Genomic DNA, 17,041 nt, shown 5'->3' with positions numbered 1-17,041 from the left:
ACCCTTCATCATTCACTAGTATAGAGAGATGAGGGAAATGAGACCAATTCTATCATAAAAGAAAAAGAAAAAACCTGCACCACACGCCACTAAAAAAGATTGGGGATAATCCCTTCAGATCTCGGTTCCGAATCCAAAACCACTCCTAATCCAACAAGAAACGTGGAAAAAGATTTAACATGGACAAAGAGAATTGAACTAGTGCTACGCACCTCAATTTAGAACAATTACAACATCTACGTGTAAACAAATCATTAGCTCAGAAAACACCCTCGCCCGTGGAGCTTAAAACAATGCCCTCACAAATTTTTTTATATATATTTATATATATGGTATCGTATTTCATAATTTTATAATTGGAGATTGAAAATGCACTACAACAACTTCATTACAGAAAAATGGACCCTTAATCCCATTGCGAAGAAAAATAACTACACTCCTTGTAAGAGGTTAAAAGTGAGAATGAACTTGAAACTCTATCCCAAACCCAACCCCTAATATGGTGCACGACCACCTTTGTTGTCGAAACTGGAAATGTGTGTAAGGTGTTTGATATTGAGCAACATTTGTTAAAATTTGAGCATATTCGTCATGAGAACTTTGTTGATCTAGGCAACTTTCATGAGCCCAGAGACTTTGAAACATCTTCAAATGTGATATGGCTTGGGTTGGGTTGGAAGTAATTGAGACAACAAAAGAGTTATATTTGGGACCAAGACTTGGAAGAAGATATAAAATTTGATCTTGTTGTGATATAATTTCTAAAATGACTAGACTATCTAGATATGACTTAATGATATATTCCTTTATGGTTCATGGATAAATATTATATATATATATTTATATATAGTTTAAAGTTGTAAACAAAGTTGCATTATTTGAGCTTTAGAGCACCAGCATATATGCGATCATTAATAGAGTTATGTACAAGGTTTGGGAAGCTTCCTAAATTTTTTTCTTTGTAATTTTTATATTAAATCAGTAAAAAAGGTCATTGTAATGTATAATATGGATAAAAATAGCAATAAAACCTCAATTAGTTCTGTACGCCCTGGTTTTCCCACGGGCTGTTTAGCAGGACGAGCCTCGGACTAAACATAATTTAGTCCGAAGTTCCCACAGGCCAGAGGCTCTATTTCCAGGACGGGCCCTTTCCAGCTCGCACTTGTTGCACCAGGAGCTGGGAATAACATCCGGCGGCCACGGACGGATAAGCTCGGGTTATGAATTGCTCCAGTGACGAGCATCTCAGGAAGCTCTGACCCTATGGGAAGTCAACACGCAAGATAAACGTGCATAATCCTGCCATCACGTGTCCGATATCCCCCTGACTTCTCGGACACGCAGCAGGAACGTGCGTATTCAGACACCCACGGATGAGTTGGGCCGTGCGGCCCATTAACTCCTTCCATACTGATTAGACCACACTTGTGTGTCAGGTTTAGGAATTAATCATGAATATCACAGAATTGATATGACAAATGGTAAGGTCACGAGATGACCTCCCTACCAACTTCCAGGTGCCTTCTCCTATAAATATGGATACCCTGGGAGTTGATAGGGGTTGGAAAAATAGTCTTGTAAGAACTATATACTTTGTAAACCAATTACCCAGAAAAGATCAATAATATTGACTAGTGGAGTAGAAGGATTTTAACCTTCGAACCACTTAAAAACGTGTCTGGAGTCACCTAGTTCTTTCCACAAAGATTTCATATCTGCGACGGTTCTACTTTTAAGTACTAATCTCTTTCTCTTCTTCTCTTAATTATTTGTTGCCGAAGAACCGCGTCAACAGTTTGGTGCTTTCATTGAGAGCAAGTCCGATTAGTACTACCACAAACATACAACTATGGTGACCACTCGATCCAAACATGGCAACGAAACAGAACAGCATGATGGGCAGGAGGCCCACCATGTTGCCCTCCCTGATGAGCAAGTTCCTGAAGTCCAGCAAAGGCCAGGAAAGCAGCCGGCCGGCCAAGACGACACTGGTAGTTCGGCGCCCCGGCCGCCTAATCCGAATCCATGTTATTACACTGCGGTGGAGATGGAGAATGCTCAGCTGAGAAGCCAGCTAGCAGCAGCTGGTCAGCAAATCCAGGATATTCTGAGTCGACTACCCCCTCTCACAACCAACGGTAACGTTGGAGAGAGGCAAGGCGAGGCTCCTAAGTCTCGCCGGAGTAATCGATCCAGGCATAGCCGTTCGGGTAGACTCCCTGCAGCCAACTCCACCCCTTCAACGCACCATCAAGAGGCGAACTTCAGGGAAATGCCTCAGACCGAATAGCAGCAGTACAGCCGTTCGGTTAGGACATCAACCCCTAGCTCTCAGCCTTCCTCGAGGACGCCCAGAAGAGATCGAGGAAATTCCCAAAGGAGGGCCGAGGGGATCCAGAGACGTCAGTCCGTCCCCGAAGAACGTCCAGTTCCTCGTCCAGCTCGCCCAGCGCGAAACCAGCAAGCTGGCAGGGCCGAGAGGCCCCCACCAAATTTAGTCCGTCCGGACGGCACTACGATCGCCTCTCCGGTCAGGCATCCTCCTTCTCCCATCAGATACCCGTCTCCTCAGCCCGTCCGAGACATCCCGACCTACGGAAATAGTAGGAGAGAACCGCCATCGGCCGGGCCTTCCCGGCGCAGCAGGGTGCCGGGGGAAGGATCAGGTCGGAGCCGCCAAAGACGCACCTCGAGCCTGTCCAGCAGGAGTCACTGGACCGGTAGTGCACGGAGTGATCTTTCGGGAGGAGACCTGCGACAGCGACTAAGTTCAGCACAAAGTCACCATAATACCCATGGAGGCGACCTTCGAGATCGCCTCAACTCTCACAGAGAGGATCGAGTTAGGGATGGTAGCCAGGCCCGCTCAATTGGGGTCCGATCCGAAGTACGTAATGGCGGGAATGCCCCAAATGACCTATCTCCAGATAGGAGGGGCAACAACCCGCCTAATATGTACAATGGGTCCGGAGCTGTTGAACAGCCCCGGAATAACCCAGGATCTCAGGACAAAACCCTAGAGCGCTTAACTCAAATGGAGGAGCTGATGAAGAAGCTCCTATCGGAAAAAGAAAAAGACGAATATGATTCAGGGGATGAGATGGAGCTCTTCGCCCCCAACATAGCAGCAACGGCATACCCTTCTGGCTTTCGTATGCCTCACTTGTCAAAGTTCAACGGGGATGGAGACCCATCTGACCACTTAGGGATGTTCAACACCCTAATGATGGCTCATAACATCGGGCCAGAGCTTCGTTGCTTGATCTTTCCTTCCACCCTAACTGGACCTGCCAGGCAGTGGTTCAAACAAAGTAAAAGGCAGTCAATCAGCTCCTGGAAGACCTTTTCGGCTGACTTCAAGAGGGCATTCCGCGCCTCTCAGGCCGCCAGGGTCCAGGCCGACTCCCTAGCTAACGTGAGACAGTAACCTGGAGAAACGTTAAAAGCCTACTTGAGCAGATTTGCAAATGTCGCTGCTCGAGCCAGAGACGCCGACGACAGCTCCAAACTCATGGCTATGAGGACCGGGATCCTAGTAGGCGGAGATCTGTGGAAGGATATTCAAAGGAGGGGGGTCAGCTCAGTTAGTGAATTCCTTAACAGAGCCCAAGAGTGGATAAACTTGGAAGAAGCGGAAGCTTCAGCCGCGGGGACCAGCCAGGTCCTCGAGAAGCCCGCTGGGACGAGAACAGAGATCGTAGTAGCGACTCCCGACGTCACGCAGAGTAACCAGCCCGGTGGCGGCAAAAGAAAAGGGAATGGTGAAAACATCCAGCACGGTCAAAAGAAGAATAAGTCCGTGGATAAATTCAAGCCCGTGTTCACAATGTATACCGAGCTCACCCAAACCAGAGAGAATATTTTCCTGGCCAACGCTACGCGAGTCCCCTGGAAAAGACCGGAGCCAATAAAGCACCCTAAGGGAAAGAGAGACGCTTCCAAATTCTGCCGTTTTCATAACGACGTCGGGCACAATACCGACGACTGCAGACACCTCAAAGATGAAATCGAGACTCTCATCCGAGCAGGTCCGTTGGCGCAATACTCGCGGAACAGGGTCCCGACAAGTCGACCCGCTCCGGAGATCCCAGCCATTCAACCTGGACCTCGAGTAGATCAGGACGTCCTTCCCCCCGTGGTCGAGGGAGAGATTTCCACCATCTCTGGAGGACCACACATGGCTGGCACGAGCAGAGGCGCCCAGAAGAGGTACATAAATGAGTTGAAGGCCCACAATGGAGGGGAGTTCATCCCGGAACAGCGTCAATCAAAACAACAAAGATTAGAGAAACAACCGATCACTTTCACGGAGGAAGACGCGAGCCATGTCCAATTCCCTCATAACGATCCCTTGGTCGTAGCAGTCCAGCTCGCCAACCGGAGAGTAAGGAGAGTGTTAGTGGACAATGGGAGCTCGGTGAACCTCCTATTCCGTTCCACCTTAGAAAAAATGGGTCTGACCGTCTCCGAGCTGAAGGCAACCTCGATGATGCTATATGGTTTTTCAGGAGAAGGGTCAGCAGCGATAGGAACGATTGAGCTGGTGATCACCCTAGGGGACGAGTCCCGAACAGTGTCAAAACTACTCGAATTCGTAGTCATTGACTGCTCCACGGCCTACAATGCAATTTTGGGCCGACCTACGCTCGTTGCTTTCAAAGCTATCACGTCCGTCCGGCACCTCGCCATGAAGTTCCCTACTCCAACAGGGGTCTGCACTATCAAGGGCGATCAGCTCGCTGCCAGGGAATGCTACAGCATTTCCGTGAAGGGAAAATCTAAACCCGGGCAGATGACGATGGCCATTCAGGATGGAGAGGAATCACAGGGACCCAAGGCGGCCCCTGAGATTGAAAAACCTCGGGTTTCCGAAGACGAAAAGCTTGCCCTAAGCGAGGACATTGACCCCCGAGTAGGCGAGGACAGGTCCGAGCTCCAAGCTATTGAAGATCTCGAGGAGGTAGGCATCGATGAAAAAAACCCGTCACGGACGGTTAAGCTCGGAAAGAACCTCTGCGATAGAAGAAAGGCGGAACTGACTGCGTTTCTGAAAAAGAACCTGGACGTATTCGCATGGTCGCACGAGGACATGATAGGGATCAGTCCGAGCGTAATCATGCACACGCTCCACCTAGACAAAAGCGTCCCGGCCAAGTCTCAAAAGCAGAGGCGTTTAGGGACAACCCGAGCCGAAGCCCTTGAAGAAGAAGTGGCCCGGCTCAAAAAATGTGGCTTTATCCGCGAAGCCAGATTTCCCATTTGGGTTGCCAATCCCGTGTTAGTTCCAAAACCCAATGGGAAGTGGCGGACCTGTATCGACTTTTCCGACCTGAATAAAGCCTGCCCCAAGGATTGCTTTCCGTTGCCAAGGATCGATCAACTGGTGGATGCCACGGCGGGGCACGAGCTCATGTCCTTCATGGACGCGTACTCGGGCTACAATCAGATCGCGATGAATCCAGCAGACCAGGATCATACCAGCTTCATGACCCCGACTAATGTCTATTGCTATAAGGTCATGCCGTTCGGTCTTAAGAATGCTGGGGCTACCTACCAAAGGCTGGTAAATAGAATGTTCGCGGATCAGATCGGGAAAAACATGGAAGTGTACGTCGATGATATGCTTGTCAAGTCAAAGATTGCCAGCAACCACGTCACCGATCTGGAAGAATGCTTTAACATACTGCGAGAATATGGCATGAGGCTCAATCCTCAGAAGTGCACTTTCAGTGTCGCATCGGGGAAATTCTTGGGTTTCATAGTCAATACCCGAGGAATCGAGGCAAACCCCGACAAGATCAGGTCACTGCTCGAGCTTCCCTCCCCCAGGTCGCGGAAAAATGTCCAAGGCCTCACAGGAAGGGTGGCAGCACTGAACCGGTTCATTTCCAAATCGACCGACAAGTGCCTGCCCTTCTACAACCTGCTCCGCGGAAACAAGAAGTTCGAATGGACAGTAGAATGCGAAGGCGCATTCCTCGACCTAAAAACGCACCTGGCTGAGCCACCTGTGCTGTCAAAGCCCAAGGTAGGAGAACCTCTTTTCCTCTATATGGCCGTCACTGAGGACGCAGCTAGTGCCGTTTTGGTGCGAGAAGAGGACCAAGCTCAGAAACCGGTCTATTACATCAGCAAGAGACTCCTCGGAGCTGAGTCAAGGTACCCGTTGATGGAAAAACTGGCGTTCTGCCTAATCACGGCCTCGCGAAAACTCAGGCCATACTTCCAGTCCCACTCTGTACATGTCATGACCGATCAACCTCTAAGGCAGGTTTTTCAAAAGCCTGAAGCCTCGGGACGCTTGCTAAAGTGGGCGGTCGAACTCAGTCAGTTCGAGATTTTCTATACTCCCCGAACTACCATAAAAAGTCAAGCCTTGGCCGACTTCGTGGCAGAATGCGCGGGATTCCATGAGATCCCATCGGAAGACTCACATCAGCTCACCTCCTCAGGTTCATCGTGGAGGATCTTCGTTGATGGCTCATCTAACGAGAACGGCTCCGGGGCCGGAATCATTCTGATATCCCCAGAGGGGCATAGATTCCACTCGGCGCTGAGGTTCGGGTTCAAGGCGTCTAACAACGAGGCAGAGTATGAGGCCTTGTTAGCTGGACTTAGGATAGCCAGCGAGCTAAAGGCAAGCTCTGACCAATGCTTCAGCGACTCCCAGCTCGTGGTGAATCAGGTCCTAGGCGAGTATCAGGTGCGGGGTACCAAGATGGCCTCCTATTTGGCTAAGGTAAAATCCGAACTGTCTACGTTTGGGCAAGGGTCGATCGAACAGATACCTCGGGAGCAGAACGCCAATGCAGATGCTCTCGCCAAGCTCGCCACCTCGGGAGAGACAGAAACCCTGGGGTTGGTGCCAGTTGAGTTCTTGGACAAACCCAGCATAGACGGAGATAGAGCAGATATTGGGATGATTGACATCAGGCCGACCTGGATGACTCCCATTGTTGAGTACCTCGTCGAGGGCAAGTTACCCGAAGGGCGCAACGACGCACGACGAGTCCTTTATCAAGCTCCGAGGTATACGCTAGTCGAGGGGGTGTTGTACCGACGTGGGCATTCCTTACCCCTCCTCCGGTGCGTTCTTCCAAGTGAAGCGAAGGCCATCCTGCAAGAAGTTCATGACGGATTCTGCGGAGATCACACTGGGGGGCAAAGCCTGGCCTTGAAGATCCTTCGGCAGGGTTATTACTGGCCGACTCTGTCCAAAGACTCGATCTCATATGTAAAAAAGTGCGACAAGTGTCAGCGGTTCGCCGCGGTTGCCCGAGCTCCTCCGACCGAGCTAAAAATGATCTCGTCTCCCTGGCCCTTCGCCATTTGGGGGATAGATCTAATAGGCGCCCTGCCCATCGGAAAGGGCGGGGTCCGTTACGCCGTGGTAGCCATTGACTACTTCACCAAGTGGGCCGAAGCAGAGTCGTTGGCGACAATAACATCGAAAAAGGTGCTAGACTTCGTGGTTAAAAGCATCATATGTCGATTTGGCCTACCCAAAAAGATCGTCTCCGACAATGGCACTCAATTTGACAGCGACCTGTTCACCGAATTTTGCGAAAGGCACGGAATTGTGAAAAGCTTCTCGTCCGTGGCCTATCCCCAGGCGAACGGCCAGGTCGAGGCTGTCAATAAAACTCTGAAGGCAAGCCTCAAGAAGAGGCTAGATGAGGCAAAGGGGATCTGGCCAGAACAGCTCCCCCAAGTTCTGTGGGCCTATAGGACCTCACATCGGACTCCCACGGGTCACACTCCTTTCTCCCTAACCTTTGGAAGTGAAGCAGTCCTCCCCGTGGAGGTGAGGGTCCTGTCGCACAGGGTCCGGTCCTACGGCCAAGACGAGAATCACGAGCTCCTATGCCACTCCTTAGACTTAGTGGATGAAAGGCGAGAGGATTCACAACTCCAGCTCGCCTGTTATCAACAGAAAATCACTCGCTACTTCAACACTAAGGTCAAAAGACGTGCCTTTAGCGTCGGCGATTTGGTCTTGAGGAGAGTTTTCCTGGCCGGGAAAGATCCCAAAGATGGGGTTTTGGGACCAAGCTGGGAAGGACCATACCAGGTCATCGAAGTCATCAAAGAGGGAACTTATAAGTTAGCTCGACTTGGTGGAGGGGCGGTCCCGCGGACTTGGAATGCTATCCACCTAAAGAAATATTATCAATGAACATTTGTAAGGCCTAGAAGGTCACCTTCCATGTATAAATAAAAATCAAATGTTTCTCGTTATTTGCAAGTGTAATTTTAAAGTAACAACGAAAGACCCTTTCCCAGTTACTTGGGGGGCATATGGTACCTGGATATATCCAGGTCTCCTTAACGACTTAGGTGTTAATTGTTATCTACGGATAAGAGTTATCACAAACTAAGTCCTATCCTGGTCTTAACCAAGTCATAAAACTTAGAAGTTAACAAAAATTTGTTGACCGCGGTTCTCCTTTAAAGAGCCCGGGATACGGATAAAAGTTGACGCGAACTAAGTTTTTTCAAAATAAGTTCCTGGTCTTAACCAGGTCGTAAAACTTAGAAGTTAACAAAAATTTGTTGACTGCGGTTCTCCTTTAGAGAGCCCGGGATACGGATAAAAGTTGACACGAACTAAGTTTTTTCAAAATAAGTTCCTGGTCTTAACCAGGTCGTAAAACTTAGAAGTTAACAAAAATTTGTTGACCGCGGTTCTCCTTTAAAGAGCCCAGGATACGGATAAAAGTTGACGCGAACTAAGTTTTTTCAAAATAAGTTCCTGGTCTTAACCAGGTCATAAAACTTAGAAGTTAACAAAAATTTGTTGACCGCGGTTCTCCTTTAGAGAGCCCGGGATACGGATAAAAGTTGACACGAACTAAGTTTTTTCAAAATAAGTTCCTGGTCTTAACCAGGTTGTAAAACTTAGAAGTTAACAAAAATTTGTTGACCGCGGTTCTCCTTTAAAGAGCCCGGGATACGGATAAAAGTTGACGCGAACTAAGTTTTTTCAAAATAAGTTCCTGGTCTTAACCAGGTCATAAAACTTAGAAGTTAACAAAAATTTGTTGACCGCGGTTCTCCTTTAAAGAGCCCGGGATACGGATAAAGTTAACACGAACTAAGTTCATAAAAATAAAGAGATGAATTCTGACCAAATGCATAAAAATATATATGTAAAGCTGGCTGAACAAATTGTCTCAAGGCGGAAACGCCTCACATAAAAAGAAAATTACAATAGAAAGAGTTCAAAATACTTAAACAAGAAGTGTCCTAAGCCCCATCAGTTGGCCCTTTGGAGGTCGCGGTCTCATCCTGCTCCGCCGCGGCAGAGGCCTCTCCAGTCTCCGATGGGGGAACCTCCTTATTCAGGCGAGCTTGAAGCCGCGGCAACAAGAATGCCCAGAGGTCCGGCGGCATGAAAGAAAAGTCCGCGTCCCGATTGTGGGACCAGCAGTGATAGAACAGGTCTTGTAAGGACTACTCCGACACGACCCGCTCGTCTTTCAGGGCGGCCTGGGAGGCCTGGGCTTCGGCCTTTGTCGCCTCAAGATCTGTCCGCGATGCGGCCAGGGAGTTTTTAAGCTCCTGGTTCTCGGAGCGGATCTTCTCTAGCTCGGACGCGGCCAGGGAGTTTTTTAGCTCTAGGTTCTCAGAGCGGATCTTCTCTAGCTCGGCTTTAGAGGCCGCCAGAGCGTCTCTCGCCTCCTGAGACTCCTGGAGGGCGGTCTGGTGATCAGCTTCCAAACCCTCGAGCTGGGCCTTGGTCCTAACAATGCCTCTATAGGCGGCAGCCATGCCCTGCAAGAAAAGAATGATAAATTAGCAAACTGGAAGGAAAAAGGCGGCGTGTGAGTGTTAAAGCCTTAAAAGAAGGGGGCACTTTACCGTTGAGGTCATGTCCATCGCAGACTCTATAACTCGGACCGGGCTCGTTGTTTCGATGGCCCGGAGCTCCTTCTCCCTGATATTGTAATAGTGGCTGACGGCGTAGCTAGCCGACTCATACACCGTACCCCGGAATGCTTCGGGCATCTTCTCCAGAGCCCGGGGGTCGACCGGGATACGCACGTCCGGGGCTGCCGCGGCCAGATTCCCGACCTCTATTACCCCGTCCGGGGCGGCCAGTGGAGATCGTTGGGGTGGCAGGTGCATGTGTCCTGTCCTGGCGACAGGGAGGTTCGCCCCCGCGACCTGGGATGGCGGGGCTTTCTCCTTCTCCTTAGCCGGGGATTTGGTGGAGGCCCCGGCCGAGCTCTTGGACTCGCGAAGCCTCTTTAACCTCGGCCCTGCTGGGGGATTCCCACTGAACACAACGCCCCGCAGACTATTCCCGGGCTGAGACATCTCTTCTGCCAAGAACAAAAAACATGGTTATTAGCAATCATGCAGAAATAAAGACAAAAGGTCCAAAGGCAATGAGAAAGCAAATACTAAGGGAACCCTACCCCCCGAGCTGGAAGAGCCTAGCACGATTATCTCGCGAACTGGCGAAGGTTCTAGGTCCGGTTCTGAATCGGGGCTGGACTCTTCTACGTACTGCCTAATCCCCGGAGCATAGATGCCCCTCTGGAGCGCAGGCCACGTGCGTAAATTGGTCCCGTACTCCTCAAAAATGACCGACCTAAAGGCTAGGGTATTATCTACTACTACGGTACCCTTAGGCCGACTCTCTTGGTTGTCCAGCACGAGCTGGTCAACGCAGTGGAGCAGGAGCGTGTCCAGGTCCGGATTCCTTGGGTGACGATGGACGAGCTGCCTAGGGTTGAACCTAACCAGCCGGGGGTCCGCAGTGGCCCTATCTACGTTCTTAAATAAGTAAGAGTTACCTTGACCGGAAGGACCCGCGGCTGCTCCGGATTGGGCCCTCTCCTCGCTCATCCCCTGGGCGACCTCCAAGGTCCTCTTCCTGTTCATCACCAGAGGAACTTCCTCACCTTCGTCGTCTGCGACCTCCTCCGCGACGATCGGTCTGTTGTCGCGAGCTGGGGGGGGCCCCCGGGGCCTTTTCAAATTCAAAGTCTGATTTGGGAAAATCAGCTTGCAGAATACCATCGTCTCGTCCGTTACGAGCGCGCGGTAGTCTTTCTCACTGGGGGGCAAGTTCGCCAGTGTATCGTATTGACCCCCGAGGGTCACAGACTTTTCGGTCCTCGCGTAAATGGCTGCAAGGTTGGTTGAAATCAGAAGTGGAATAAGGGACGAGCTAAAATAAGATAACCTTTAAAAGGCGAGCTAAATCAAGGATCACTTACGAGGACGGTTGAAATAGTGATGATTGCAGTTTCGGAACCCAGTTGACATGAAAAACTGGTCTTTGAAGTCGTTTGGATGGCTCGGCAGCTCGATCACTGCTGCTGTGTTGGGGAAGCGGGTTAAGTAATAGAACCCGTCGCCTCGCCCTCGCTGGTCCGGGCTGGCTTTGAGGCAAAATAAGTATAGAATATCAGCAGGAGTGGGGACCTCCCACTCATGCTTTTGGAACAAATACCTCAGTCCCGCCAACAGACGGTATGAGTTGGGGGGGAGCTGAAATGGGGCCAACCCCACATAGTTCAGAAAATCAGCAAAATACTGATCCAGGGGGAGGAAGGCCCCTGCCTTGAAGTGTTCCCCGCTCCAGGCCGCGAACGACTCGTCGAGCGGCGTGCAGCTCCGCTCCCCATCCGCAGCAGGTCGGGCGATCACGGAGGTCTTCCCCAGAGGAATGTTGTGGTTAAGGAAGATTTTGGTGATCTTTGCCTGGCTGGTTATCTTCGAGACGATTCTCTCCGCCTTGAAAAACGCGTCAGGAGCCACCTCGGCTTGCTTCTCCACCGCCGGCCCAAAGTGAGGAATTGGCGAGCTGGTCACCACCGCCTTTCCTTTATCCTGCTGGGAGGTCGAACTTCCCACATTCTTCTGTGGCAGATTTCTCTTTGGAGCCATCTGGTCGCCTATCGAACAAAAGAAAACACTTTAGAAAAGGCGACCCAAGCAGGAGAGTGAAGCAAGTATTAAGTACACGAGCTGGGGTAAGCCCAGCCCGTGGAGAGTGGTGCCACGCGTTCCAAGGAACACGCGCCTATGCCCTCAACAGATCCCAGATTACTCGGAATTCGTGTGTCAGAGGACTCAGAGTAAAAAATTGCCTTGAGGGGAAAGTTTCAACAGGCAAGGCATGGAAAAACCGCTTTTGAGGCGTATTCCCTAAGCTACTCGGTTTTTGCACCCAAAATTCCTAAGGATCCTACCCAGAGATTGTTCTTAAGAAAGAACCATGGAAACCATATTCTAAGACGATGTCTCATGGCAAGTGGGCCCTAATCTAAGAAGGGCTGTCACCCTCCATATCCGCGCGACCCAGAAAACCTCTGCATGTGGCTACAGTAAAATGTTTTACCTAAGCTACAGTGGCATGCTCTCAAAAATAAACAGGGGCAGAAGACTTACAGTATATGGTTAGATGGTGAGCGAGGTCGCTGCGCTGGTAGGAGCTTCGTTGGCACAGTGGTCTCCAAAGTTTTGAAGGAACTCGGACGCCTAAGCTTCGTGAACGAAGAAGATGAGAGCAATGGAAATGAGGGTTTTGTTCTTCGGAAGGTCAGAGAAAAGAAGGAAATTTGAGAGGTTTTGAATGGTAAGGTGGCTCGTGCGTGGGATGACCACCCCTTTTTATACACGGGAAGGATCACGTGTAAAAGGCCCTTGGGAGACCCTCCACTCGAAATGTGAAACGACGGCTGGACAGTAGGCCAGGCCATTTAATGCGGTTCTCGTAGAGTGTACCATCGCCACCCACGACGTTCCACGTATCAGACGCCTGCGAAAAGCATGGAATACGAAGGGTTGTGGGAGAAGTTTAAAAGCCCCTACTGTGGTCTCCCATATCTGACGTCATGAACCACGAGCAGGAGCTTGGGGGGCAGATGTACGCCCTCGTTTTCCCACGGGCTGTTTAGCAGGACGAGCCTCGGACTAAACATAATTTAGTCCGAAGTTCCCACAGGCCAGAGGCTCTATTTCCAGGACGGGCCCTTTCCAGCTCGCACTTGTTGCACCAGGAGCTGGGAATAACATCCGGCGGCCACGGACGGATAAGCTCGGGTTATGGATTGCTCCAGTGACGAGCTTCTCAGGAAGCTCTGACCCTATGGGAAGTCAATACGCAAGATAAACGTGCATAATCCTGCCATCACGTGTCCGATATCCCCCTGACTTCTCAGACACGCAGCAGGAACGTGCGTATTCAGACACCCACGGATGAGTTGGGCCGTGCGGCCCATTATCTCCTTCCATACTGATTAGACCACACTTGTGTGTCAGGTTTAGGAATTAATCATGAATATCATAGAATTGATATGACAAATGGTAAGGTCACGAGATGACCTCCCTACCAACTTCCAGGTGCCTTCTCCTATAAATATGGATACCCTGGGAGTTGATAGGGGTTGGAAAAATAGTCTTGTAAGAACTATATACTTTGTAAACCAATTACCCAGAAAAGATCAATAATATTGACTAGTGGAGTAGAAGGATTTTAACCTTCGAACCACTTAAAAATGTGTCTGGAGTCACCTAGTTCGTTCCACAAAGATTTCATATCTGCGACGGTTCTACTTTTAAGTACTAATCTCTTTCTCTTCTTCTCTTAATTATCTGTTGCCGAAGAACCGCGTCAACAAGTTCCTTTAAATAGATTGGCTCCATCACTGTGTGCGATAAATGGTACTCCAAGCTGTTGCTGAGATAGAATCTCCTACTATTTGTTCTGTCCTTGCCACATTAAAGAACAAAATTAGGGTTTGAGGCTATTAGTTCCCTCAAGGTGAGGGGTCATAATAGTACCATCAAGAAAGTCTTACATGCCATTTGAGCTTTTCACAACACATAATTGCTATGATCAAGCTTTTACTGGTAATGAGTGATTGAGTTGAGAGCCTTCATAAGGAGAGCTAGTGTTGATTGTTTGGTTGTAGAGAAAACATTGGAACTTGCATAGTAGATTCAGTTTTGAGTGTTTTGTTTGTGGAGGAGTGAATTAGCTTGTGTCAGTGGTAGTCATAAGCACAGTGAAGAAGAAAGTAAAGCAGAAAAAAGAGAAAGAGGAATTAAATTCTTGCAGGCTCTTTGAAACAAATCAAAAAGGAAAGAAAAATTGAATGAAAAACATCAGTACAATGTTTTCAAAAACTTACATTGATTCAGAGAGGATCATTATTTATAGACTTAGTTTTTCAATACAAGAACAAGTATTTTGTCACAGCAGAATTGGTTGCAATCAATTAAAATGCACAGAATAAAAACTAAGCTAAGCAGAGTAAACCAACTAATTGTATTTAAAAAATCATTTGGTTATCATCCCCCCTCAAACGAAAAGGGGTAGAAACCACTTGAAGTTTGTTTTTCAGGTAGTGAAACCTGTCCTTTGGAAGAGCTTTTGTTAAAACATCTGCAATTTGATCCACTGAAGGCACATATCTAACAAAAACTTCATTATTCAAAATCTGATCTCGAACAAAATGCTGATATATTTCAATATGCTTGCATCTAGCATGAAAAACAGGGTTGGCAGCTAAGGCAGCAGCTCCTTGATTGTCCACCCAAATGATAGGTATATCAGCAAGAGTAACTTGAAGTTCTGTTGACAGTGAGAGAAGCCATTTGATTTCAACTGTTGTGTTTTCTAAGGCTCTGAATTCAGACTCAGTAGAGGATCTGGCAACAACCTACTGCTTCTTAGCAGACCAGGAAATGAGATTTGAACCTAAGAATACTGCAAAACCACCAGTTGAGCGCCTATCATCAATACAACTAGCCCAGTCAGCATCAGAATATGCTTCAAGAGACATTCGAAGGGTAGGCCTAAGGAGAAGACCCTTTGAGACAGTACCTTTTAAGTACCTTAGAAAACGCTTACAAGCTTCCCAGTGTACACTAGTTGGAGCATGAATAAACTGAGAGAGCTTATTGATAATATAGGCAACATCAGGTCTAGTAATGGTCAAATACTGCAAAGCACCAAGTGTGCTACGATACAGAGTCTTATCTTCAAATGGAGTGCCTTCATTAAGAGCAAGTTTATGAACACTACTGGTAGGACTAGAACAGCTCTTAGCACCTTCCAAATGCACTTTGACTAATAAGTCAGTTGGGTACTTACTCTGAGAGAGGTACATTCCCTCTAAACTTCTATGAATTTCTACTCCAAGAAAATAGTGAACTTCACCCAAATCCTTCAAGGCAAAGGCTGTGTTTAGATCAATAATTAGTTTCTGAATTAACTGAGTGTTGGGACCAGTAATCAAGATGTCATCTACATAAACAAGTAGAATAACAAGGATGTTAGAAGTTCCAAAAATAAAGAGAGAAGTATCTACTTTAGATGCTTGAAAACCCCAGCTAAGTAAAATGTGTTTGAGTTTGTCATTCCAAGCCCGAGGTGCCTGCTTAAGACCATAGATAGCCTTGTGAAGATAACAAACATGAGTTGGATTTGAGGGATCTTCAAAGCCTTGAGGCTGAGTCATGAAAACTGTCTCTTGTAAAGTACCATTGAGGAAAGCATTTGAAACATCTAACTGTCTAACTTCCCATTTGGATGACACAGCCAAGGTGAGAACCATTCTAACAGTAACTGGTTTTACCACAGGACTAAAAATTTCCTCATAATCAATACCATGCTATTGTAGATACCCCTTTGCAACCAACCTAGATTTGAATCTGTCAAAGGACCCATCTACCTTTAGTTTCACCCTATAGACCCACTTATTTCCAATGAGACTCATATGAGGCTCATAAGGTACAAGAGCCCAAGTACATGTGGCAATCAAAGCATTGTATTCTTGCTGCATAGAAGCAAACCAGGCTGGATTTCGAAGATTAGTAGACCTTGGTTCACTAGGCAGAAGCGACTCAGGCAATGGATGTTTAGTTGCAAGATAGGCCTTTGGTTTATAAATGCCATTTTGAGCCCTGGTGACCATAAAGTGAGTCCTTGGAGGCGGAAGAAGCTCAGGAGCAACAAATTCAAGAGTTGGTTGAGCGAAAATTTATGTAATAGAACCCGATGGAGAAGGAGATGGTGAAGCAGCATGAATGGGATAAGGCAGAGAAGATGTATTTGTTGTCTGCTCAGTACGTGAATGAGAAGGATTAGGAGGAGAATCCTGAGGTAGAGTTGCTGCAGCTGGTGCTAAACTAGATGCATTAGCAGTTTTGGATTGATGCTCAGGTATAGCAACAGGTGAATTATTGTGATTAGTACCAGATTTAGTAGTGTTGGTAAAAAATTGAGCAGAAGGATAAGTAACAGGAGTATAAGGTACCTGAGTAGGAGATGAAGGTTGAGATGCTGGAAAATAGGTTTCATTAAACACCACATTTTGAGCAATAAACTTCCTGCCTGCAGCATTCTCATAGAGATAGCTCTTATGTTTAGAAGAATAGCCCAAAAATATACATTGTTGAGACCTATACTGAAGCTTGTGATGATTGTAAGGTCTGAGATGAGGAAAACAAGCACATCCAAAAGGCTTGAATATAGTATACTCAGGAACATGGTGGAATAAGCACTCATAAGGACTAATATTACCAAGTACTGGGGTAGGCATTCGATTGATAAAGTACACAACACATTGAAAAGCATACCACCAATAAGACGTGTCCAATCCAGATTGAGCAAGGAGAGTCAAACCAGTTTCAGTCACATGTCTATGCTTCCTCTCAACACGACCATTTTGTTCATGTGTATGTGGGCAAGGCTGTTGAAACATGATGCCCTGATCTCTCAAAAACTTTTCAAAAGGTCTATATTCACCTCCACCATCAGCTTGCACACCCTTTATGTTAGGAGTGTGTCCTAAAAGCATGTAAAGACATTTGTTTTTTTTGTGAATAAATAAATACAATGGTTTATTATTATTTTCATATTTAGATTGTTAAATTATTGTTTGAATAATTTTGTAAATATCAGAAAAATTCCATATTCATTATTGAGGATGTGATCTTGTATTAGTACGAGAGAATTAAGATCACATGAATGAATAAAAAAAATGGTCAACAACGACAAATTAAAGTTATGGAA

General features: G+C 47.6%; 1 protein-coding gene across 1 annotated transcript; it reads right to left on the bottom strand.

The window, feature by feature from the left end:
• Positions 1 to 15,638: 15,638 nt before the first annotated feature.
• On the bottom strand, positions 15,639 to 15,941 carry LOC133815457 (uncharacterized mitochondrial protein AtMg00820-like). Its single transcript, XM_062248296.1, has one exon. It carries the CDS (start codon positions 15,939 to 15,941, stop codon positions 15,639 to 15,641), a length of 303 nt encoding a protein of 100 aa, XP_062104280.1.
• Positions 15,942 to 17,041: the final 1,100 nt, after the last annotated feature.

Source organism: Humulus lupulus, chromosome 2 (genome assembly GCF_963169125.1).
Source record: "Humulus lupulus chromosome 2, drHumLupu1.1, whole genome shotgun sequence".
NCBI lineage: Eukaryota > Viridiplantae > Streptophyta > Magnoliopsida > Rosales > Cannabaceae > Humulus > Humulus lupulus.
Note: the sequence above shows the minus strand (reverse complement) of the source record. Positions and strands in the feature narration are given on the sequence as shown.